The sequence below is a fragment of the Stylophora pistillata genome, chromosome 1 (assembly GCF_964205215.1).
Source record: "Stylophora pistillata chromosome 1, jaStyPist1.2, whole genome shotgun sequence".
Taxonomy (NCBI): domain Eukaryota; kingdom Metazoa; phylum Cnidaria; class Anthozoa; order Scleractinia; family Pocilloporidae; genus Stylophora; species Stylophora pistillata.
Window position 1 is genome coordinate 11,872,176 of NC_142519.1, and position 25,841 is coordinate 11,898,016.

Below are 25,841 nucleotides of genomic sequence, written 5' to 3' on the forward strand. Positions count from 1 at the left end.
TGGTCGTGAATTTGACATGAAAGCAGATGTTCAGTTTCTACGGTGATTAGAACTTGTGATAGAAAATTACGGTTATCTCGCGGTAAGCTATATTTCAATCACGTTGATCTGTTTGATAAAGGAGAGAGTAAATGGCTCTGGTATAAGTTAATCTCGCACAGTAAGTCCTGGAAATTCCTTCTTCTTATACTTTCGACTATTTTTAGGCTCGCTTTTTAGATGAAATTGTATGTCAAATTCACGATCAAGAAAATATTTCTCAAATTTTAATTTGACACCTTTTACACCTCTTTCTTTAAGGTGACCTTAAAGGTAAATAACTTTTACTTTCCGCTCTCTGCACTGAAGTTTTAATTACATAACTCGTTCTAAGAACACGTAGCTTTGGGGCGGTACTTGTGTACGCCCCTTCTTCCTCAAAGCCTCTGTCTATTCTGTTCTTACGTAACAAACTTCAATCACTGTTTTCATTTTAGCTATCTTTTTTAAAGATAGCTAAAATGAATTTGTTTTTTTGTTAAAGGTGCCGTGCCGTGCATGGGGATTTATCTCTTTTGCGGACCATCCTTATGGCACCTTTCTTTTTACTCTTTTGTATTATTATCTATTAATGTAAGTAAGTAAGTAAGTAAGTAAGTTATATGTGTCATTAAATTGTAATAAATTAAAAAAAAAAAATTAAATTAAAAATTAAGTGGAATTCTAATTTACACAGCGGTTTCTTTACAATTTTTATATTGCCAATCGTGTTTTTGTTTTACCAGAACTAAACTGGAAATGTAAGAAATTTAAGGTAGAAAATGATTTTGTAACTGTGTAAACAACTCGAAGGTACATAGACGGCTTAGTAAGTGTCAACTTTATAAGTTGAAGGTGAACAACATTTTCACTCAGAGTTGAGCTTGTCCCGATAGTAGTAAATTGTGTTAAAAGATCAAAGCAGAGAATAAAGAAGTACCAACTCTACAAGAAAGTTAGAAAATATTCTAACAAAAGCACTGAAGTCTGGTTGATTGTTGAGAAAAATTGCTGTCGCGAGAAGGAAATTACCGACGAAATCGAAAACTACAAGCCGGCTGACTTTAATGCTTTGTTCGAGCGAGTTTATGCCGAGCTGAAAAAAAGCGTGTGAGTATATTAGGATCTGGAAAGCCTCAGTAAACAATTGCAATAACATCGCTAGACATACTTGAAAAGAATGGCTATAGCTATTCCATTGTACGCGAAAGAAAAGTTAGTTTGCTCAGAAGGTCAGTGTTGGATGGGAAAGTGAAAGAGCTTCGTTTGGCTGGCCGTGGAAAGAGCCCAAAAGTGCAACAAGCGCAAGATGAGTAAAAATAAATTATCTGGTCGAATAAGAAACTCAGTAATAAAATTCTAAATGTTTTATAAAAAAAAGCGTCAGATTCAGACGCTTGAAATGTTTAGCCGTTTTTTTTGCAACTTAAAGAACTTTCAAAACATTGAGAAACTTTTTTTTTTTCTCTAAACGTATTATGACTTTTGCATGGTTTAAATAAATCATTTTTGAACGTCATTCGTGCGTGCTCCTTCCGCATAAGCTGTCTTGCACTTTTCTTTTCATGGATATTAAGTAATCACATGTTTTTCTCGTGCAATTTTCTGTAAATAAGCACTTGCTGATGTTTTTAAAGACTACCGATTGCACTCGCCGTATGGGCTCGAGCAATCTTGTTTTAGTCTTGAAAAAATACTTATCCCATCATGTGATTACCTAAACGAAATGACCGATCGCTTTAAGTACTTTTGAATCGATGATTCTGTTACCGGTGCTGACGCCTTAGCTTTACGATGCGTAGTTTTGGTTATTTCTTTGCATAATTTTTTATTGAACTATTCATCATTTTTGGTTGATCACGAAAGAAACCTTATTCCACGTAAGGGAAGAAAAGTCGATTGTTTTTAATTAACTCTTGAAATGACGTGCAACCGATCACTGTTTCATTGATGTAGAAATGGTTTTGTGTCTAAGGATAATATTCATGTATGCTGATCAAATGCTCTTTGAACTTTGTCGTTAGAGTTAGTTTATAACCCGCAGAAGATAATTTAAGGTTGTTCCAAAGGCGGCGAAGGCAGCAGAAACCACTTCACAGGCGAAACATAAAGTTTCAATTTAGTTTTTCAGCGTTGTCGCCTTCAGTGACCTCTAATGAATGAGAAGTTGGCGTCTCAGAGCCCGACTACAGGCAAGTGGGTCTCAATGGGTCGATGGCTTTTATGGCTAAAGGTTAAAATTTTGGCTATGTTATAACTAACGCTTAACATCATTCCATCATTGTGTACTTAACTTATTTTACGGTTATCTTTTTCACCACTAACGGTTAAAATGAGATAATTTCGACGCCTAGCGGTTAAATTTTTGGCCGTTTAACGGCTATCAGTTAACCCCATTGAGACCCTCAGGCAAGGAATATTACTGCTGATTTGTCCAAGCCATTATCTGCTCTTTTGTAGTGGAATGATACAGTCAGCTCTAGTTCTTGCAGCAACGCATTCCCTCGGTACGTTTGATTTCATATCCTTAATAGCGGGTTGCGAACCAGAAAACACTTGGATATGTGAATAATTTTTGCTGAAAAAATAATATTGTAGTGTAGATTTTACATATTCACGAGCGTAGGAGCCTTATCAACAAATGCATCAAAACCTGGGATAGTTTTTCTTAATTCTAATACGGCAATGCATACATCATGAAAGGTTACTTTGACAGGGCTCACCGCTTTGTAGTCAGCTGTGTTCAGTTTTCTTTTATTTCGAAACTGTTCGTCTATTCCTTATCAGTGAACTTCAACTTTGTGTTACGCTGGATAGCTCGTAAAAAAAAATACTATCTGCAAAGTAAATGGTTGAAACTATTTATTTAAACGTCAAAAGTTTGGCATAATGATTTTTGCCACGTGGAATAAAGACTGTGACTTCACATTACAGCAACACTTCTTGTTTTAAAAAGGTACATTTATTTCATTTTTTCTTTTCGCCACGTATGCTTTGTTCCGTTTTCCAAAAAAAATAAGGAGCAATAACTTAAACATCACGTGTGAGCGAAACGAATGACTTTTTAAAGCACGTGTTTAATTTTTCAGTTTTGACGCACATCCAGCCTAGGTCAACGTAGAGAAGTTGCCTAACCCTCTTTGTCACCTATTTTTCGGAAACAAACGCAATTTATGTTCTTCTTAATCGAAGCAGATATATAAATGTAACTTGTTGCATAAGCGTCGTATTTTTTTTTGTCGAAAAAGCCGAGCAAAATAGTTTTCTATCAATGTTGCTGTGCATTCAGTAATCTAACTGCCGCTAAATCAAAACCGATACATGACGCTATTAACGTACTGAGGCATTGAATGAAAGTGATTTTCAGTGATACCATGTCTGTTACTCGAATGCACGCTATACTTAGTGACCCATCTTGGATCACTTTGATAAGAGCTTTTAGGGTATGTGGATAAATTTAATTACTTAAATTAAAGAATTCACATCATCTTGTCTCTTGTCCCATCTTCCTTTATCACGGTATGGGTCCATTACTTTCAAAAGCTACATTTTGATTTCAATGAAGTGGCGCTGTTGACACTATTACATGCTGCGACTTTCGTCCTTTTTTCTTAGCATTCAAAAGTGTGCATTAAGAAAAAAATACAAAAAAGAAAACAGTGCCTTTAAAGGTGGCACACTGACACAACTGATAACCTATTCAACGATTTTGTTTTATCGACTGAGTAGATATTGTGAAGTGGCCACCTTAGTGCACATAATTCTAAAGATGGCTTTTGAGCGTCAGGTTGAACGACGAAGGGCTTACGCTCGAAACTCCACCTATAGAATCACTGTTCGGTAAAATTCACAAAATCATTCGATTCCTTGCCGTTGGATGAGAGACTGTTCAGTTATAGCCTACGCAGTTTGTTGCTTAGAGCCTATCCGCTACAGCAGACAAAACTAGAATTGTCCCGAAAAAATCAAAGGACAAATTTTTGTCTTCTCTGTTGCAATTGTGTCCGCACCAAAATTAAAATGTCGTTACTGTCAAATCTGTCAAATTCTATTAATAGCCAAACACCGTTACATTATATATCACTATAATTTTATTTAATTTAGCTTTTCCCTTCCCTTTGCTCTGACTGGGCACTTATGGATCCTGTGCCACATCTACTGCTTCATTGTTGGACTGACAAAGTGGCGACTGCGTGGAATGTCACTAGTATCACTCGTATCTTGCCCCGGCTACATTCCAGCGTCTGACCTGCTCATAAGACTGGCCGCGTTAATTTGCCTATGGATTCAAACTCCAATTACCAGGATTCATCTTAAGTTGTTTGTAGTTGTAAAGTCCGCGAGTTTTGCAACGAAAGACAATTACTGCAATCTTTTGGGTAAACCAAACTCAGTTCAGTTATTACTCTGGGGTGGCGTTTACGACAAACGATCGACAAGTTTATCACGGTTTTGTTTATTAAGTCGATTTGGCCAAAGTTTTACCCGGGACAATGTCGGCGGTGCGTTTGAAAATTTGTCCGCTTGGGCCAAAGTTTGTCAAGTCGCGACAAACGATCTGCACTTGTAAAGTATTGGTGATGACAGAAATTTGTCTAAATAAACAATTTTGTCGCTAGTGCGGATAGGCCATCAGTGACCCGTTTTTCGTCGATCAAAAAAAAGGCTCTGTGACCGGTGACCTCTGATGAATGGAAGGTTTGCGTGTCAGAGCCCGAGTGTGCTTTGTTGCTTTTTCAAAAAAAAAAAAAAAAAAAAAAAAAAGCTAGGACACAACAATTTGAAATAAATGAAGACTGCGCCTTTCATACTTTGTTTTTTAGCATTCAATAGTGTGGAATTTTAATCAGCCGCCCATATGTTTGCAAAATTCAATTAATCGATGCTTTGCCTAAAGCGGCATCTTCAGAGGCCGAGTACAGATACAACTGATGATATAATCAGCAGGGATCAATCGTAGATCCAAAAAGAAAAATGAAAACGTCGGGGCTAGGCAAAGTGATTTGATACTGTTACCCGGTATGCGAGGTTGTGCGATTTTCATTCAGCATTCAGCAAAAATAAAAAGGGTATTAAAGAGGTATTTCTGCGGAATTCAAACAATATCAGACAATTAAATCTTCTTTTGTAAGCGTCGCTCTGTTTAACAACTTATCTCATTGTAGGCTCAAACATGTTATGACTCGGCATGCTTATCTAGCTAACTGTGGCAACACCTGTCAACTTTCTGGAGCGGTCTATTGTAGTGGTGACGGCTAAATATAGAGAACCCCTTCGAGCTGCTTGGCAGGGTTTGGTAAGGACTAGTTTTTGGGCTTTTGTATTGAATTTTTCGGCCGAGGGTGGAGGGGGGGGGGGGGGTGTGGCTTAGACCGACCAGTACTGATTATCAACACAACTAGGTGTCTGCGTATTTTTCTTCTCTTTAAATCCTAGCGTCCCTTATTGTTCAAAATGTGAAGACTCCTTTTTTTTGCAAAAGCAAAGTGTTCGTTCATTCACTTTTGAGAATCAAACGCAAATTGCCATCTGATTTTGTGTGAGCGATATATTGTTGATGCTTTATTTCACTAAATGATGTTGAGCAACGAGACAGAGGAACTTTGTAAATGTTTTAATCGATAAGGTCTGAGAACCGCATATTTAAGTGCGGGCCTTTCCCCCCATTTTTTTTTTTCGGGCGTTTGTATATACTTACAATGATATATATGAATTATATAGATTTGACTTTATCTGAAATTGGCGCTTTAGGGCAGCTACATGATGAATTCTTCTCTTGAAGAACTAGGCGCTTTCACTGCATGGCGTTCTGTAAAAGGACACACGAACTATATCATTTTTCTTAATCGTTAAGATCAACCTTGTTGGTTTATCACAAAAAGGCCTTATTGTATTTGTGTTAAGACCGATAGTTTCCGCAGTAAGTTCAAGCAGCGCTGTCCAAAGACTAACCATGATGATACCTTGTGTTAGCTCGCTAATTGGTGGGTTCTTACGAGTTCTCAGTAATGGAAGCTTGACGATTGTACAGGCGGAAGAAATTACTAAGCACAGACGTCTTATTAGAGCGAATAGCTCGCGATTGTTTATTCGACCGGCCATGTTTTATTTGGAGCTCGAGTGGACGGTTCGGGGAAGGGGCGGGAATCCCTCCCTACTCCTTCTTTTGACCGTCACTCACACACTTGATTATAAATTTTTTTCTCTCCCTGGCATTTTACTGCCGTAAAAAACAAAGATAGCAAGACAACAGTGAGCACTTTTCCGCAAAAATTACGGCTGCTCTTCAGGCTAGCTAGTTTTCAATACTCCGGGTACGTTTCTCTCTATTTCAGTTATAGTCCTCTTTGCCAAAGTTTGTCTCTTCTTGCTTCATCGTGTCATTTACGTTTCCTCCCTAATTTCGAATAGTCTCCTTTGTTCTCAGGAGCGTTCATCGACAGCCATTATGTTATTTTGATGACAAAGCGTGAGTGGGCAATATTCATTAAAAATCTTGTAATCTGATTGGTTCGAAAAACGATCCCAAGTAACATTGTTTTTATCTTCAAAACCATTTAGCTTCTATTTAGATATGTTACTATTTATTTCTAATAGAAAGAAGCATTGTCAATTATTGTTTTGAGCAGTTCTCTTGTGCATTTCACGAGTCTGTGTAATGAGCCCGGCGAGCTTTCAAATTTAGCTTCCTTCTTTCCGTTAAAGGTACCTCAACCTATTCAAGTTAGTTGGCTGGGAAATTGCGCGCGTTTTTGAAAGAAAACACACTCGATTGACGATGAGATACCTGATCAGATACTAAAGTATCATTTTGGAACAACTATTGAATGAAGCATTCACGATAAATCTGTTATTGTTTATTAGCAGAGCTCGCAGAGCGTAGCCCCATAATTATACAAAATGATAGTAGTAACCCATCAAGCCGAAAAAATTGGACTCGTGACCGTACGGGCATCCGTACAAGGTGCTACTTTTAGGTGCAACTGTACCGCGGGCACGCCAACGCCACGGCTTTGTCCAGTAGTCCAGTGGTCAGTACACTGGGCTCCGAGTCGGACGATCCGAGTTCTAGTCCTGGCCTGGGCAAGGCGTGGTGCCCCTTGAGAAATGCGAGCTCCGCTAGGCTTGGCTAAATCTATATATTATCATATCTGTGACCCAGTCACTACAGTTTAATTTTGTTTGCCGTGAATTTGGGTGCTAGGCTGGGACTAGCGTTAATAGCAGTGAAAAAGGAACTCGGTTTTTTCTTTTTTCTAGAGCTTTTGGTAAACCTAAAGTATGTTCTGTAACTAATGAGTGACAATTGATCACAGTCTATATCCGCTTACAGCCATACCTGAAACGCTTGTACATGTAGGAGGGTCTCTTTTAAGGCTAAAGATTAAAATTTTAGTCTTTTTACGGCTAAAGATTGATTTCTTTTCGTTGCGACTAACGGTTAAAATTGGTTAATTTCACGTCTAACGGCTAAACCCATTAAGACCCTCTTGTAAATCACTCGCCTCCAACTCGTGATGTACAAATTTTGTCGTGTTCTCCCAACATCCCTGGCGGGTTGCTACGACGATAGAAAATGGCGCGCCTATTGCTATATTAAGACAGCGCAATGTTCTTCTTTGATCACTCAGAGAATTTTGATTAATGTGCTTCAACAACTCCACACGTTTATGCCTCTTATGACTATTAACATTACTAATTAATATTATTAATAAAGAGGCAGTAATAGAGCCGTTTTACTGAGACACCTATCCAGATTTTCTATTCAGATGAATGAGCTTTCAGCGGATGCAAGTCCGCTTAACAGTTTTCACCCTGCTTTAGTACCGTAAAGAAAACGTTTATGAACTAAAAATGTCTTTATCATATTTTATCTGAAACCAACGTAGAGTCGACTTCTCGTCCGATATATGTGTAGCACATCTATGGAGGTTTATCGTGACATTTTCCTTTCTCGAAACAAAAATCGTACATACCTCTAAGGTGTTCTCAACCGCCCCAACTGATGCCATTGAAGTTCGAATTTAACTTGGGACGTCTCCTAAACATTTTAACCAACGCTGAACAAAAAAATGGATTTGTTTGAGGAGCACATGCTGAGCAAATGCTGAGCAAACGCTGGTAGAGGTCACATTTTGCAGCCAATATATATACATTTGCCTATACTTGCTAAATTTTGGGCGCAGTTAAGCAGTTAACCTTACTTTATAGCCCTCTCAAATATGTGGTGAAATTCATGTTTATGAGAGGTGGCAAAATAGTGCAAACTTTGGACAGCACACAAGCTACATATAAATCATGAGTTATACGTTCCTCCAGGTAAATTTTTTTTCTTAGCTCGTGAGCGGGTGGTATTCTATAAATCCTGCGATATTATTGGTTCCGAGAGCCGCCTAGTACATCCTTAGCTTCGTTGCAAACTTTCATAATTATATTTTTTGCAAACGTTCATAAATTTGTTTTTTACCGGCTGGTCAGCATTTGTAAGCAGAGATTTCGGTCACGACCCTTAGCCAATATGTAACGTATTAATTCTCTCCTCTTTCTCTCTCTCAAATAATAATAATAAAAAAAACTGGTTTCGTACCGAATGCGTTTTTGTAGTAGATCGACATGCAGCCTACAAAACCGTTTGTAATCCAATAATCCTTCTCAAATTTAAAACGAGAGGAACTTGCAGTTAACAATTAGTTTATCGATGCTACTTTCATTCGTTTAATTTCAGAATTCTACAAAACAATTTGTTCGTTGTAGGACGTTGGACGAAGGTTTGAGTTCTACTATTGATGAAATTTCGCTCATTCTTTGCAAGTTCAAGAAATTTCGATATTTCCACCGAAGAAATTCGTTGACTAAAAGTCGCATGACATTGTTTGAGCTGTTACAAATAAGTATATCACAACTTGGATACCGACTCGGGAATAAATACCGCTCAATAATGTTCGGCTTGTGAACAAGTGTTTAAGCATCAAGTAAAGTATGCTGATGATCGGTTACAGTCCAGGGATAAAGCTCGAAGGAACTGTAATCCTAAAATGGGGCATTTGTTTCTATGCTCTACTTCGTTGGTTTCTTTTTTCCTTTCGTCGATTCGGAAAAACTTGCGTTAGAGCGATTCAAACTTAATGCGTTTCTTCATTTCTGACATAGTTAATTTTTCGATGAGACAATCGAACCCTGAGCGAGAAATAATACAAACACCCGCTGTCATTGTCGTAAGCTAGATATGAAGCGAAATCACTGTATGTTGATTAAGTCAGTGTAGCGAGAGATGAAAGTGTTATAGCTTTTGGTAAGAATAAGACGTAATTGACTTTTAGAAATACAACGCTTGAAATAGGCAGCTTGAAATACGTGCACTTTAATTGTGATATCTGAAACAATAAATTACGAAGCCTTTGTTGCTTTGCTCCGACTTGACAATGGGGTAAGGCAGTAATCACTTCGGAGGAAAGCGCACCTTATCTTCGACCAATGGGATCCTCCCTGTTTACGCTTTGCCGCTTATATCTAAAATAACTAAAATATTTCTAAAATATTTTAGATCTAAAATATTTTCGCAATTGCAAGTAAATGTCGCGAGAACAATAAGTATTCTATCAAATGAACGCGTTTCCTCCGTTCAAATTGAAGTATTCTTCAGTAGCACTTGATAGTTTGTGGATTCATCTAGTATACCGCTGTTTCTCGTTAGTTTTATCTAGAATTTCTTCTCAATTTCTCCGTGTCATTGCTTTCATTCAGCGATAAATGAATTACAGTCTTCGCTCTTCTGGTTGGCAGTTCATTCAGTTTCCGGCGCTGACCATGAGACTCGCTTAAAACATGACCCGATAGGGAGGGTGACAGTTATTGTGGGTGTCTAACTGTGTGTTGGCAGTCATGGAAAATAGTTGCGAATGAATTGCGAGTGCATGCACTCTCAGTTTTAAGTCTCAAGGAGCATTTATGACTACACGAAATGAGAGGATGACAATATACAGTTGATTACGTCAATGTTTTTTTTATTCTTCAATTGACCTGATTCGTATTACAATGAATTCAGGACATTGATTGTAAGTGATGAAAATGCTTTCATCTTGCAAGGAGCTATGTAACCTTCAAAGGGTTCACGTGAGCCTCAGCAATTTCTACCAGGTTGACTTTGTCGCCATGACCGGTCCTGACAATGTGATGTTCTACAACGTGATTTGGGGGCAGTGTGACCGGCTGCTTTGTTCTGTGCAAAACAATTAAAAAAAAAGTAGAAAGAAAGCAGCTATAAGAAAAAGAGAAAAAAAAAACAAAAAAACCAAAACAAAAACGTAAAAAAGGGGGAAAAAGGACGGAACCCCAAAGGCACAGATACGTGAACATAAAAAGTGCATTTCTGCTTTCATGAGCGTTGGAATTTTGACTTTGATAAACATTGGCATTTTTGCGTGGAGAAAAGGTACGAAAAAAGGGTTTAAGCTTTACAGGGGATTAGTTTTGAGAAAAGTTAGTATGGAGCAGTTCTTTTGAGGCTGTCTTTATCCCTGTGATGTCTTCAGCCTATTCAATTTTGAAAAAGCAAAATAGGAGAGTCAAAAATTCAAAAGGGCATTTCACAACTGACAAAGCTCATCCAGAAACAAAAGTCTTACTTGTAAGTAGTGTGAAACTAGCATCTGTAGTAACCACCTCCTTTGAGCACAAGGAACATAGTCACATCACCTTTCAACAACCCTTCAGAGACAGTCATTTTTTCGAAGGAAGGGTCCCAGCCAGTTGTCTCCTTTTTCATTATAGGTCCGTCAGCAGGAAAGTTTACGCTGTGAAACATGGATTTGTGGTGGAAGCATTTGCCTTCGAGACTGTGAAATTGATGAATCAGTTAAACAAATAGTTAAATAAATCTTGTTTCTCATTTTCTAGGTCAAATCCTTATGCCGCAATGTATATGCTTTGAAGAATGATACTTCAATGTCTAGTCTTAAATTTTGTCATCTGCGCTACGACGTTTTCCAATTTTAGCCCCTTTACATATAGGTATCATCTTAATTTGTTCGGTTTTGCCATTAGGTTATAAGGCACAAACATCTTTAAAAGTGCAGTAGCCTGCATATTCTTAGGCCACTATGCTTTTTGTGTGGTTCCCTTCTTGACGGTCGACAACACATGGTCTCCGTGTAAAAAATGACCTTGACGATTACTTTTAAAAATATTTTTTAATTACACCATAGAAGAAATGGCTTGACGGGAGGAAGTGGGGGAGGGGGGAATCATAAAAGTATTCCAGGCCCTCATGGTGGTCAGGTCAATTTTATCGCGAAAAAACCAAACTCCTTCAAACACCCCCCCCCCCCTCCTCCTCCCCTCTGGCGATAATTAATGACCAGTTGCAAAGATTAAGTTTGTACTTTTTACAAATGTGAATCCTCCTTGAGAACAGACTAGAAGCCCCAGGAAAATTGCAAGTCGCCTGCAAAGATCATTGATTTACTTGATTTTCATGCGCAGGTCAATAAAATTCATTTCATTAAAGATTGAGCTCAGATTCCTCCGACGTGTGTGTACTCCTAGTTAGTTAGTAGCAGCGCCCAACTAGAATCGTACAGGCGTAGGTTAAAACCCTGTCGAAGCCTAAAATTTTGAAAGCCTCTTTTCAGTATTTGCTGAAATTGCAGCTCATCTGCCATGATCATTACCTTACTTGATGCTACTGTCAGGTCAGAACGTTTGCAGAGCATGTTTTGGGTGATGTTTTTCTCGTGCAATTTTCTGTAATTAATCAGTTGCCGGTGTTTTTCGAAGACCATAGATTGCACTCGCCGTATGGGCTCGAATAATCTTGTTAGTCTTAAAAAATATTTATCCTTTCACGTGATTACTTTAATGAAATGACCGACCGCTTTAACTACTTTTGAATCAATTAAAACTCTGGTACCAGAGCTAACGCCTAAGCTTTACTATCCTTCCCCATAATTTTCGTAAATTATTTATCCTTTTTGGTTGATCACGAAAGAAACCTCATTTCCACGTATATTACCGTTATTGGTACATAAAAGAAAAAGATTCAATTTTTGTAGTAACTCATCAAATGACGTGAACTCAATCACTGTATTATTGATGCAGAAATGGTTTTGTTTCTGGGAATAATATGCCTGTCTACTGATGGATTTAAATTAATTCAAAGCTCTTGTGTAGACTATCTCCTGTTAACTTTGTCCCCGAGTCTAGTTTATAATCCGAAGAAAATAATTTGTGGTTGCTCCAAAGGTGACGACGGCAGCTGAAATCTTCTCTTCGCAACAGAAATATGAAGTTTCAATTTACTTGCTCAGTGTTGTCACCTTCAGCGACCTCTAATGAATAGGAGGTTGGCATCTCAAAGCCCGATTAAAGGCAAGTGGGTCTGAGTGAGGTGATGGCTTTTAGGGATAAAGGTTAACTGAATTTTGGCCTGGCCTTAATGCAAGTAATTCTAAAGATGGCGTATTCAACGTCAGGGTGAATGACGAAGGGCTTGCGCTCCAAACTGCAGCTTTAGAATCTCTGTTCGGTAAAATTCATTAAATTATTCGATTCCTTGCCGTTGAATTTGAGACTGTTCAGTTATAACCCATGCATTTTGTTGCTTAGAGCCTATCCGCATTAGCAGACATAACTAGAATTGTCCTGGCAAAATCAAAGGAAAAATTTTGTCTTGACAAATTTTTGTCTCCTCTGTTGCATCTGCATCAAAAATGTCGAAGCTGTTAAATCTGTCAAATTCGGTTAACAGCCAAAAATAACATCGATACTATATTTCAATGTAATTTGTTCAATTTAGCTTCCTTTGCTTTGAGTGGGCACTTCTGGATCTTGTGCCACCTCTACTGCGGGTGTTACGAAAACGAAGACCCTCGAAAACGAAGACCTAAGACCTAAGACCCGGTCTTCGTTTTCGTACTACGAAAACGAAGACCCCCGGTGTTAAGGACATTAGCCAGAAGACTCATTTTTTGATTGATTATTGATTAGTTCACTAATTTTAGAATGATCTTAGATAGCCACATAGTTACAATGCTTATCTGTTTTTCTATATTTCCATTGGTTTTGTAATCGGACCTTTCAGCGTCACCACGCGCATATAAAAGGAAAATTTAGCGTCCCTTTAATCAGTTCTTCGTAAGTTTTGAATAGCCTTAGTAAACTTTCGCCCTTTCGTTTTCTCAACCTCTGGCACAAGCGGGACCGATATGTGAGTACCTTTGTAACTTTGTTTTTTCCTTTCCAGTCTTTTCAGTGTTGGGTGACAATATACAAACAAATATTGCAATGATCTGTATAGATTTAAGATTTAAAGGCCAAATTCTTGCCAATTTGCGAGTCAGTGAACGCCCATCATTTAGATAGAACAATGGGCTGTTTATCAGTCATCAAAACTCCTTTAATTTGTTTCCAAACTTTTGTTCTGTTTTACTTGTATTGTTAATCTCGTTATAGACTTAGAGCCCAGTATTTAACACGCGATTCTTTGATCACATATTCCGCGGCTTTTCGTTAGATTGATAGAACTTCGTTGTATTGTTGTTTCAGTTTACGATCGATCGTTCGATAGATTGATTGACTGTCAGAATAATCGTTATTTTCGTCATTGATTGTGGTTCGTGGTCGATTGCCTTTCAAGAATAAAGATTCGTGCAAACAGTCAACTTTGGGTTGTCATTTCGATCAGTAAAATAGTCCCAAACACCTCGTTAACCGCGTTTTGAAGCGACACGCCCTTGAACTTGAGAATTTAGATTTTGGTCGCCGTAAACGCTACACCCGGTCTTTGTTTTCTTACTACGAAAACGAAGACCCTGTAAACAGAAAACCGTAGAAATTACAAGTTAAACACACATTAAACAGTAACAACGCTTAGTGATATAATACATTACACTTCACGCGTTTCTCTCATCATCATACTGCCCGTATTATTGTACTGCCCGTATACGGCCCGTCTTGTCACTGTTCTTTTTCGCTATGCGAGCCAATTTGGTATTGATATTCTCGAGGGTTTCCTCGGGTAAACTTACCACACATATTATTATTCTGGAACAGCAGGCAGAATTCGAACGCTAGCCGCCTTTGATTTATGGTTAGCATTGCGTGACAGAATAATGGAGAAGGCGTTCTGTACAGGAGAACTTACCCTTAGGTTCTGTCAATAAATAATCAATTTCTACTGTATTTCGTAGCTAAAATAGATCCTGACGGTCGTTCAGCTTTCTCTGCTGGAAAATTCTCGTTAAAAAATAAGCAATTCTTTTGGCTAATGCAGGGTCTTCGTTTTCGTACTACGAAAACGAAGACCCCCGGTCTTCGTTTTCGAACTACGAAAACGAAGACCCTGTAAACAGAAAACCGTAAAAATTACAAGTTAAACGCACATTAAACAGTAACAACGCTTAGTAATATAATACATTACACTTCACGCGTTTCTTCCCATTACTGTACTGCCCGTATTATTTATACTGCCCGTATTATTATACGGCCCGTCTTGTCTGTTCTGTTTCGCTATGCGAGCCAATTTGGTGTTAATATTCTCGAGGGTTTCTTCGGGTAAACTTACCACACATATTATTATTCTGGAACAGCAGGCAGAATTCCAACGCCAGCCGCCTTTCATTTATAGTTAGCATCGCGTGACAGAATAACAGAGAAAGCTTTCTGTACAGGAAAAATGACTCTTAGGTTATGTCAATAAATAATCGATTTCTACTGCATTTCGTAGCTAAAATAGATTCTGACGGTCGTTAAGCTTTCTCTGCTGGAAAATTCTCGTTAAAAAATAAGCAATTCTTTTGGCTAATGCAGGGTCTTCGTTTTCGTAGTACGAAAACGAAGACCCTGTCTTCGTTTTCGTTTTCGTAGGGTCTTCGTTTTCGTAGTACGAAAACGAAGACCCTTTTTTAACAGTAGACAATCTTTTGACCACCAACGACAATATCGTCTTCTCTTACTGTATACGTCCGTCACGCAATGCGCGCTAGGCCGAAAAAGAGGGTACGCGCCCGAATTAAGCCTGCTTCACCTCATTGAGGCCCTAAAATATTCCGATCGCTCCTTCGACAGGGATGTCAGTTCCAAACTTGTAATCAATGCATAGAAAAACAAATCCAAGAGCCGAAAGCAGTGGTGGCTGAAGAAAGAACAAGAAAAATCACGCGCGCAAACTGTCTTAACATATCAAAAGCTGAAATAACAATTACTAGTGCTCGGGGTACTTCTAGAATCGTACTTTCAAGATTTATTTCTTTTCATTTGTATTAAAAAAATTGCGACTAACGGTTGAAATTGGTTAATTTCACGCCTAACGGCTATTTTTTCGCCGTTTTACGGCAAAGGACTAAACCCATTAAGACCCTCTTGAAAATCACTCGCCTCCAACTCCATCCTCGAAGACCCAGGGGCTGAGTCGATTTCAAGTTAGGGCATGAAGAGCCCCTGGGGACATTGTCTTACAAGACTAGTTCCAAACGATCGCAGTCGTTCTGCCATCTGATTGGTGCCAGAAAATCTTTGTGTTTTTCTGCCCAATCAGAGTGAAGTGTACTTTAGAAACCTTTCGTGTGTTTTAACACGGACATATATCCTGGTAGCTCAGTTGCTCGCTATGTTTGTTTGGACCGTGCGACGGAGATTTGCTTGAGGTGAAAAGTTTCAGTCTCAGCGAACAATGTAAGAGACATCGATCAGATTGTCCGTGAAAATTTTTACCAGAAATTATACTAAATAGTTTCACAGGTATCACTAGAGAACGTGTTTTCAAGTTTGCGAGGTTTGTATACAACACGATGGTTGAAGTCATTGATATGTCGCTTTAAACGTTAAACGAGATTTAACCTTAAATCTTTCTAGATTTTTTGCATAATTTGCTATGACTGAAACTTTGCCAATCCCGTGAAGTTATTTCGTCGCACGGGCCACGCAGGTATGTCGAGCAACTGGTACTTGCGTATCTTTCTGTGCTTGCCAAAATCTAATCTAATCTTCGCTTGAAAAAAAAGAAAAGCTAAGCGTGGAAACTTTTGTTTATTAGATGTGGGTAGATGACCCTGTATTACTAAGCTGACATTTGCAATAAAGCAAACCCGCCCTTTCCATCCAATATTTCTTGGTCTTTGGTTTTGTTTTTCCCATTGAAAGCAGCATCGGATCGATTCCCAATGATCAAAGGTATTTAACTTGGTCTTCAACAATCGACAGAAGAGGTGAAATGATAATGACCAAGGGACTAGAAGAGAATCCGTGGCCTTCCCAGCTCAAGAGTTTCAACACTCTAGGCAGCAGTTGAAAGATTAAACTCTTTCCAAACCACTTCGGTAACTGCCCGAAAACATCTCTCTTCACGATGTTCTCGTTAATAAGTTTTTGTTCAGATTTTAATTAGCTAACCGGAAACACAGCTAAGCTTTCTCTTAGCGCTTGCTGGAGGTCGTCCACGAACTTAACGTTCTCTGCAACCTTGGCCCTATTGTGACCGACTTTACTACAAAGCGAAGATTAGATTTTGGCGCGCACAGAAAGCAGAAAGCTACGTAGGCGAAAGCGCCAGTTGCTCGACCTACCTGCGTGGCCCGTGCGACGAAATAACTTCACGGGATTGGCAAAGTTTCAGTCACAGCAAATTACGCAAAAAATCTAGTAAATGTCGTTTAACGTTTAAAGCGACATATCAATGACTTCAACCATCGTGTTGTATACAAACCTCACAAACTTTAAAACACGTTCTCTCGTGATACCTGCGAAAGTATTCAGTATAATTTCCGGTAAAATTTTCGCGGACAATCTGATCGATCTCTCTTACATTGTGTGCTGAGACTGAAACTTTTCACCTCAAGCAAATCTCCGTCGCACGGTCCAAACAATCATAGCGAGCAACTGAGCTACTGGCATATATGTCCGTGTTAAAACACACGAAAGGTTTCTAAAGTACACCTCACTCTGATTGGGCAGAAAAACACAAAGATTTTCTGGCACCAATCAGATGGCAGAACGACTGCGACCGTTTGGAACTAGTCTTGTAAGACAATGTCCCCAGGGGCTCTTTATGCCCTGACTTGAAATCGACAGCCCCTGGGTCTCCAAGGATGCTCCAACTCGTGATGTACAATTTTTCTCCTGTTCTCCCAACATCCCTTGCGGGTTACTACGCCAATAGAAAGTGCCGCTTTTATTGCTATATGATTTCACTGTTCATATTTGATCACTCACTTAATTTTTTTAAATCTTCATAATGTTCTTCAACATCTCCACACGTTTATGCCTCTTATGACTATTAACATTATTAATAGACATTATTAATAAAGATCAATTTTGCACGAGGCAGTAATACAGCTGTTTTCCTAAGACACCTTTCCAGATTTTTTATTCTGAAGAATGAGCATCCAGCAGATGCAAGTCCTGTTAATTAACAGATTTCGCCCTGCTATAGTACCGTAACAAAGACGTTTATGAAATAAAAATGTCTTGATCGTATTTATCTTAAATCAACGCACAGTCGACTTCTCTTCTAATATATGTGTAGAACATATATCGAGGTTTATCGCAACATTTTTCTTTCTCCGAAACAAAAATCTTATGTACATTTAAGGTGTTCTCAACCGTCCCAACTGAAGCCAGTGTGGCTCGAATTTAACTTAGGACGTCTTTCACACTTTTCAACCAACACTGGACGAAAAAAATGGATTTGCCTGAGTAGCACATGTTGAGCAAATGTAACTGACAAATTTCACCTTTGCCTATAGAGTTACTCAGTGTTTCTCAGTGGCAAAGACCATCTATGCATTATATCTAGTCTGCTCCCCTTAGCAACGCTGGTAGATGTAACATTTGCAGCAAATATATTTGCCTATATCTGGTAAATGCTGGGCGCAGTTAAGCAGTTAACCTGTTAACCTTACTTTACAGCCCTCGCAAATATGTGGTCAAATTGATATTTTTGCCGATGTTTATGAGAGGTGGCAAAAGAGTGCAAACTTTGGACAGCACACAAGTTACATATAAATCGGGAGTTATACGTTCCTCCAGGTAAACTGGATCTACACCAGAGTCGTATGTTTATTGATCGTCTGCATAAATATTCAGCTCGGTACGTGTTACATGATAAAACAGATCATTTCTGAAAATATTAAATAAAATCGGTCCCAGTACACTTTCCTGCGGTACTCCTCGCCTGACTCGTTTCCAGGTAGGGTGAAAGTTTCTAAAGAAACTGTGCTGCGTCTGTGGGGGTAACAAGGTAATTTGGTTATATCAACTAAGTTGAAATTTTAAATTGGCCACCGTAACGAGTTAAAAAACTGACTTTTCGAGCGTTAGCTCTTCGTCAGAGTGAATGACGTGTCATTCATGAGGCGCGAAGAAAGGATTCGTAAAAGGAGAAGCGCAACGGGCTTCTAGGAAAAAATTCGTCACGCTCCATGTTCAACTAAAAACTCACAATGTTTTCAAAAGATGCATAGAGTGTGGGATCTTAAGATGAAATTTAAGAGAAATGTATCTCTGAATTTGTCTCACCGCTAATGAAAGGTTACTCAAAAACCTTACATGGGATTGGGCTTGAGATCGATTGTAAACGTTCCTCCGTCCGTCTGTCACGCAATGCAAGAGACTGAGAGGAGATTGCTATTTGATTTTCCACCACAATGCTGTGTAGCAGGGCTTCTGCAAAGTCTAAACTCGTTTTCTTGCCAAATCACAGAGTTGTATTTCACTCATGCCATGCCTTTGAATTGATCTAGTCAGCCATGGAATACAGCGGCTTTTCGTCGAGTAGGACAATATTTTTTCGACGGCTTTATTATGGCGAACGCGGATTGAAACGTCAAAAATACGTAATAAATAGACGATAGACACATAAACAAACCAGATGAGGGTATGAAAAGCCGGTTCTCGATTAAGATTGCTAAGATTTAATCGAATAATATTACACACACGGTAGGTTTTCTATTTCTATAATACACAAAATACTGAGAAAGTCAATACTCCTGCAATGCATCCTGGTTGAGCGTGGCCCTTTAACTCATTTATCGCGTGGTTACCTTGTGAGAGTGTAACTAAATCTATGAAAACTTAAGCAGACCCAAAGGTATACTTATTTCTTGAGTAATTCACGCGTGATTCTCATCAAAGATGGCGAAACAAAAATCGACGAATCAAAACGAGAAGGGACTAAGAGACAGAGGAGTGGTCTGTTCGACACCGCGGAAATACGTTTTGGTGACGTCACAGTGGTCAGTGGTCATCAACATTAGGCTGCCAAGTGCTTCCATGTGTTTTTGGACTGAGGTCGATGAAAACATCGGCCTTTTGCATGGTTTTAAGTCGGAAAATATCCATGATACTTCTCCTTGTTTGTTATAGTTGATCCTTTGAATGGGTTTCTAATAATAAAACCACGTCTTAACAAATAGCGGTACTGGGGAGTCATTTTGTTTGGAGTTTTGTGCTGTTTGCTGACTTAAGCTGGCCGTCGTTACGAAGTGCGATCGTGGTTCGTCAGTCGCCCTCGCCTTCAGAATTGTCAAAAACAGCGATAGTTATCCAGACAAAGCAAGAGATTAGTTCTGTAAGATAATTTTCCAGCGAGTCTGAAGACTGGTTGGATTTTTAAGTGTTATTAGCATGAAGCGATACACGTAATTATATAGTTGTGAAAATATTCACACTCACTTTGCGCCGACGTGCGGTGCCTTTTCATTTTGGAAATCATTCGCTTAGTTGAGAATTTTACTTTTCTAGACTGATTTTTCGCCATTCCACCTTTCTGATTTTCTGTGCCTTTAAGAACGGGTGTCCGTAACGCTCGAAACGTTAGCTTTTGTAATCGTTACGGTTGCCAATTTACCATTTCAAATTTGTTGATATATCCAAATTAAAATATGAAAACACTTGTTTATTTCATATACTTGCAGTTTTATCAACAAGTTATCTCTCATGAACAGAATAACGCCTGACTTAAGCTCATATAATGGTGATGTTTACAAAGGGAGTGGAAATCGAAGAAATTGTGATTTGTTTGTAATTGAGACCGTCCAACATGATTGGTTCATTTACAATTTATCTTGAATTAAGTCTTTATTGATATTAATCGATTGTAGATCTCCATTACTTGTCTTTGGTACGTTTGCTTGTACCTGTTACTACAACTGCTACTTTAATTTCCCAAACAGCTCTATTTGTTTTACACGAAAGCATTTTCAATGAAACCCACTTTTTTATTATGATTATGATTATTATTATTATATTTTTATAACTCAGTCATTTGAAACTTTTACAGGCACATGTATGTTTACCTGAAGTATATTCCACTATCTTGCATGTGCATTGCATTAATTTATGCAAATAATCAACTACTCTTCTTCTTCAATTCATTTTTTTTAGATTACCTTTGCATAGCTTTGCATAGTTTCCATGTGCTTAAGGAATCATATACATCACATGCTCTGAAGCACTGTAAGGATGATTAAGATCCCCATCAGTAATATTACATCATATCCCCACACTGAGAAAATCATTATGAAACATTCCTATTTGACTTGCAACCATTTTTTTTCAAGGTGGCAAAATATATGTATATTGCTGAAACTCATTGAGAATTTCTTATTGACTACAACTAGTATAGCCATACCAGTGCTCCCCTCCCCTGTAATAAGTTGGGAAAAGGATATCTGCATGGTGCTATCATTGCTCATGTTTGGGGATATCCCATCCCTGATTTTTATTTGACTAGATGGGCACAGCAGTACACAGGCTAATTACAAGCTTTTGGTTACTCCTCATGACTTACTGTTAACTGGGAATTGACAGCTGACTTAATCTAATCAATTTGCTCCTGAACATTTTTTAACTTCATTTGTTCGACTTCAGAAAATACTTCTGATAATTTCCCTCTGACATTTCTAATTTGGAAGATTAATCATCATAATCATTATGTTCTTTACACCTCATAAACACCAACAAGAGTTCTTTGTTTATAACTCAGGCAGCTTCTGAATATAAGAAATCAAGTTTAGAAGATAGTTGATTCATTCAAGGCAGGTGCACTACGAGAAAAGACAATGCAGTGCTTTATTCACATAGATTAAATTATATTATAATAATTATTTTACCTTACAGTAGTTTTGTTTCTTAAAAATTTGTTTTCTAGTAGTACCAAGACGGTAATGTTACTTTGTGAATCAGGGAGCTAAATAAAGCAGAAGTATTCTGTTAGCTCAGTATATTTTATGTTGCAGATGGCATTAAGTTAGTAAAGAAAGAAAAGAAAAAGCAAAAATAAATAAAATAAAATGATTAGTGAGGGAAAAGCAGCTTAAAAAAAAGACATACTACAAATTATTCATAATTGGAATGAGAAATACTTGTTGGGAAAGTAAAACTATTGCTCAGAAATAAAATTGCAGCTTCTCAGAAAAAAAAAAATTACAAACTAAGGTGCTAAAGTGAAAACTTCTTTATTATCATTATAATGAACATTTTGTACTTAAAGCATACCTCGGTTTATTCTTCCTCTAGTTGAGCCAGTCTTTGTACTTTTGGGGGCTTCAGTCCTATGCATGTTACAGTCGTAGGTTTTTTGGCCAACTATGATACATACAGTAACTAGTGGGGATAGGGTGGCCGTGCTACACGGGCATGTGTTGTCTTCTTTTCGGCGAATCTGACCGAAATGCCGTTGACATGCCGATTTATACGGCTCAAGCCACTGCTTTACAAACCTGATAGTGCAGCGTCCTCAGATCACCGCCTCGACCATTCAAAAATCGTCTCATTTTTAGCCTTGATGCATAAGCTCTTTTATAAACAAACCTTAGTTGCCACGGAGCCGCCAGCGAAAAACAACAATTTCATATCGTGTGCAACTTCAGTTCGGCTTTGGCAAATTATATAATTGAGCTTTAAAACTATCCAAAAGGTGAGCCGAGTTTCAAAGCTAAGTTTACAGTATTCTTTCTAAGTTTTGACTTTTTACGCTGTCGATTTGACTCACGGCGAAAAACATTGTAAAAGTTACCGGCATTTCGTGGATTCGTTGAGGTGTCCGGTGACCAGTAAAATACTGTATCGTGCCCTAAAAAACGTATTTCCGCGGTGTCGGTCTGTTCCCGCCAGCGGCCCTCTTTCCCGCCTTAATGGCCGGCGGAAAAGCCATTGCCGCCGGAGCCGTGTCCGGAACCGCTGGTTTTAGTGCCAAAAAAAGCTCTGGAAGCCATTACCAAAGAAATAAGAAAGCGATAATGGCATGAACTTATTCAGAATAAATTCCTTCTCTATTGTGCTCGAAAAAACTGCCCTAACTGTTTATTTTATAGAATCAGTTGCACAACAAACACCTAAATTCAAAGAATTTAAGGCCTGAAGTTGAAATTATGAAATCGACATGTTCAAGTCCTGAATTTTCAATTGTTTGAAACAGAATCATAGCAGAAAATAACATGCAATCTGCATCGGAGCAGTTTTTGAGTAACTACAGCATCCAAGTCCAATACTTTAAAAATTACCAGGTTGCTCGTTTTGCGTTGGACAATGCAGCAGAAATTCAATAAATTTGCTGTTTCTAGGATCCAGTGAAACCAAGATCACGCTTTCCTCCGTTTTACAACTGGAAAACCTAACAGAACCCGTTAAACGCGGTATTCCTCTCGAGGGAACAGCCATAATTTTAGAAGTTATATCGTTTTTGTCCCAGAGTACGACACCAGAAAAGGAAAAATAACCCAAAAACCTAACCAAAGTGCTCCCTATTAAAGAAACGTCTTGAAAAAGCGACTTAAAGTATTCAAACACAACTGAAAAGAGCGCTGGAACAAGTTTCTGAAGAGCAACCGAAGCTTATTGAATAATCAACTTGAACATCGAGTTAATGGCCACCGATGGCAAACGCCACGCTTAATGTATTCTGGTAAAAACTTGGTGTTTAAAAGCATCCCATATAAATTCTGAGATGTCCAATGTTGTGCAAAATTCAACTCAGTAATGACCCATTAACTTGCTTAATAACCCGGTGGGGAGTGATGCAACATAATAGTTTTCAAAAACTCGCCGAGATATTTGTTCCCAACTTAAACCTGTTGAGTTGTCAGTCTGGCATAGGTCCTGCGTGTGCCTTTCGAGGCGACTTGTGCACCATCAGTTTTCATTTGTGTAGACAGTATGTAATTACCAGATTTATCTATCTTCCTTTGTCACTGATGTTATCAGACGAGATCACTGAATTCCCGGTCCTTAGCCCTTGACGTGGTCGCATATAGAATTTACAAGCGCTATCGCAATTTTAACGTTTATACGTTTACTATATAAAATCATTTGTTGGTACAGTCGTACAAAGCAACCGTTCTGTGGTCTGTGATTTCGAGGTCTGCGTTTTCGAGACACCCTTTTTCAGCAGTTGAACACCAAAATAGCGCTAACTCGCCGAAAACGCTTCAAAAATGGCCTGAGACCTTGGTAATCAACAAAGAAAAAACAAAGTAAAAAACAAGGCAATAAGGTAAGTCCATTCTATTTCAAAACGAGACATTTTTTCTCTCTTTTAAGGCAAACCGATAACATCCCATACAAACCTCTAGAAATATAAAACGTTGCGCAACACTGTAAGAATCATGTCCGCTTTTCTAGTAGTGAGCGGTTAGGTGGAAAATGAAAAGTGTGGAAAGTGCGGAGTGCGGGGTGTGGAAAATGAGGAGTGTGGAAAATGAGGAGTGTGGAAAATGAGGAGTGTGGAAAATGAGGAGTGTGGAAAATGAGGAGTGTGGAAAATGAGGAGTGGGGAAAATGCGGAGTGTTGAAAATATGTCTATAGATGTAGATGTCTGCATAAGTTAATAAGTTGTCTGACTTCGTCAATTTCATAGAAAATACGGAGGTTCCGGAGAACGTAATACGTTATTCATTTACGTTGTGTCCTCAATTAGCGTCAGCTAAATACATTGACACATAAATAAATTTTATCATCATCATCATCATCAAGTTACAAGCTGGACCGGTCAACCCGTCGTGCCGCTCAAGGCGCCGGATGCAGGTGATACATGTACGAGCAAGCAGAAGGTGATGAACGTTTCCGAAAAGAAAGGCGACTAGTGGGAAGTGAGGAAAAAACGTAAATCACGAGAAGAAGCGAGAGAGGACGAAATTTTGGCAAAGAGAATTATGACTGAAGGAGGTGACATAAGAAAGGATTTGTATGGAACGCCATAACTGTCTTATGATATTTTGTTTTCTTATCCGTGGTGCTTTTCTTATCTTTTTCGGTGCTTGTATCAAGATATGTGGTGCTCTGGTTGCTATAATCGGTGCCAGTCACCTTATACTCTGCTCTTTATCCAAGGTACTCGGTACTTTCAACATTATACCTGGTGGGAAAGCCATTATTAATCACTGCTAACCGCTTTATACTCGGTGCTTGGATCAATTTTAGCGTTGCAGCTTTCTTTATATTCGGTGAATAGTTTGCCATGCTCTGTGCTCTTTACGTAGTCAGTTTGCACCTGATTTGTGGTTAGTTTAGCATCTGGTTTGGTGCAAACATCTTGCTACTCGGTGCAAACAACTTGCTACTCGGTGCCCAGCGATTCGGTTCATACAGCATTATATTCGGTGCATTTGCAATATGGTATTCGCTGAGCCAGTATATCTGGTCATCTAAACTACTCCAAAGCACATGCTCACATCGTATTCGTGAGACTGGTCCTCAAAGCCCACCGTTTCGATTCATCACGTGGTCAGCGTGCGGCTACGGTCAGTGAACATGTACGATACATGACGTACACACCGATAACGCGCCAAGAGCAATTTCTTCCCGCCTTCGTATAAACCGTAACCTTACAGGTCATTTTTATCTATTAAATTTATGGATGACATACTTCGAGAACTGAATTTGGGAACTCTATTTGACAGATTCAGTGATGAGAACGTGGAAGTTAACACCGTAATTTCAGCTTCAGACAGCGAGTTAGCTCGACTTGGTGTTTGTCATCGGCGAACGTAGACGTCTTCGCAATCTTTGCAAAGCAAGGAAGCAGGCAGATTCCGAAGTTTCCCATGCATCCACATCAAGAAATTGAGAAGAGCGATTAGCTTTGTTTAATCCGCGAATGCAAGGGAAAGTAGCCTCTGGGAGTGATTATAACCGAAGAAAAACAACCACAAGGTCGAAGCTATGGACCGCTCACTTTGTTTGTTTAGCCGACCGGTTTTGTTTTAAAACGCCTACATCAGTTGAAAAGCAAATAATTTTCAAAGCTGGACTTGGACTGAAGAAGATTAAGCTCGATCTTGAAGACGATGAGAATACCGTTAAGGAAAAGATTAGCTCAGATGCCTTGGATAGTCAAGGGGAACCAGAAGGATTTCCCGCCCTTCGAACATGTGGCGGCTTTGATTTATTGCAGTGCATTAATGCTGTACCCTTTGAAGTTCCTGACTTTGCAGATCATAAAGGCAGTTTTTGTGAATTGCCTTGAGACCCTTTTTCTTAGTGGCTACTACCCTTATGATGTCTTGAAGTTGGCACCGTTAAGTAGTCCATTCATCGGTTGTGGACTGATTTAAACCAGTGATAATAATATGAGTAACTCATACTAAATGACAACTAGGCAGGTTTGTTTAACCCTTCAACCGCCAATATCAATATGCTCTATTCTCCTCACCATAGTCCCTGTGTATCTTGTGATAGCAGTGGTATGCTGTCAGGAGAAATTGCTGGCCACGGGCTATTGGGGCTTAAAGGGTTAAAGTGTAAATCTAGTTAGATGTACAGCAAACAGTTTCTTGTTTGAACTTGCTTAGAATCTTGGTTTTTCAGTTAACATACTTCTGGCTAGATGCCT

At 38.8% G+C, this 25,841-nt stretch overlaps 2 protein-coding genes across 2 annotated transcripts in view; both read right to left on the minus strand.

The window, feature by feature from the left end:
* Positions 1–10,059: 10,059 nt before the first annotated feature.
* Positions 10,060–25,841, minus strand: part of LOC148741234 (GFP-like fluorescent chromoprotein amFP486) — a 164,959-nt gene continuing 149,177 nt past the window's right edge. Inside the window, exon 5 of the mRNA XM_088737085.1 lies at positions 10,060–10,237. Within this exon, the coding sequence (XP_088593211.1) occupies positions 10,108–10,237 (130 nt within the window). The 3' untranslated portion in view covers positions 10,060–10,107. The remainder of the gene's footprint in view (positions 10,238–25,841) is intronic.
* The window catches only part of LOC111344517 (GFP-like fluorescent chromoprotein amFP486), a 124,577-nt gene continuing 109,379 nt past the window's right edge, over positions 10,644–25,841 (minus strand). The window contains exon 3 of the mRNA XM_088737124.1: positions 10,644–10,853. Coding sequence (XP_088593250.1) covers positions 10,661–10,853 — 193 coding nt within the window. The 3' untranslated portion in view covers positions 10,644–10,660. The remainder of the gene's footprint in view (positions 10,854–25,841) is intronic.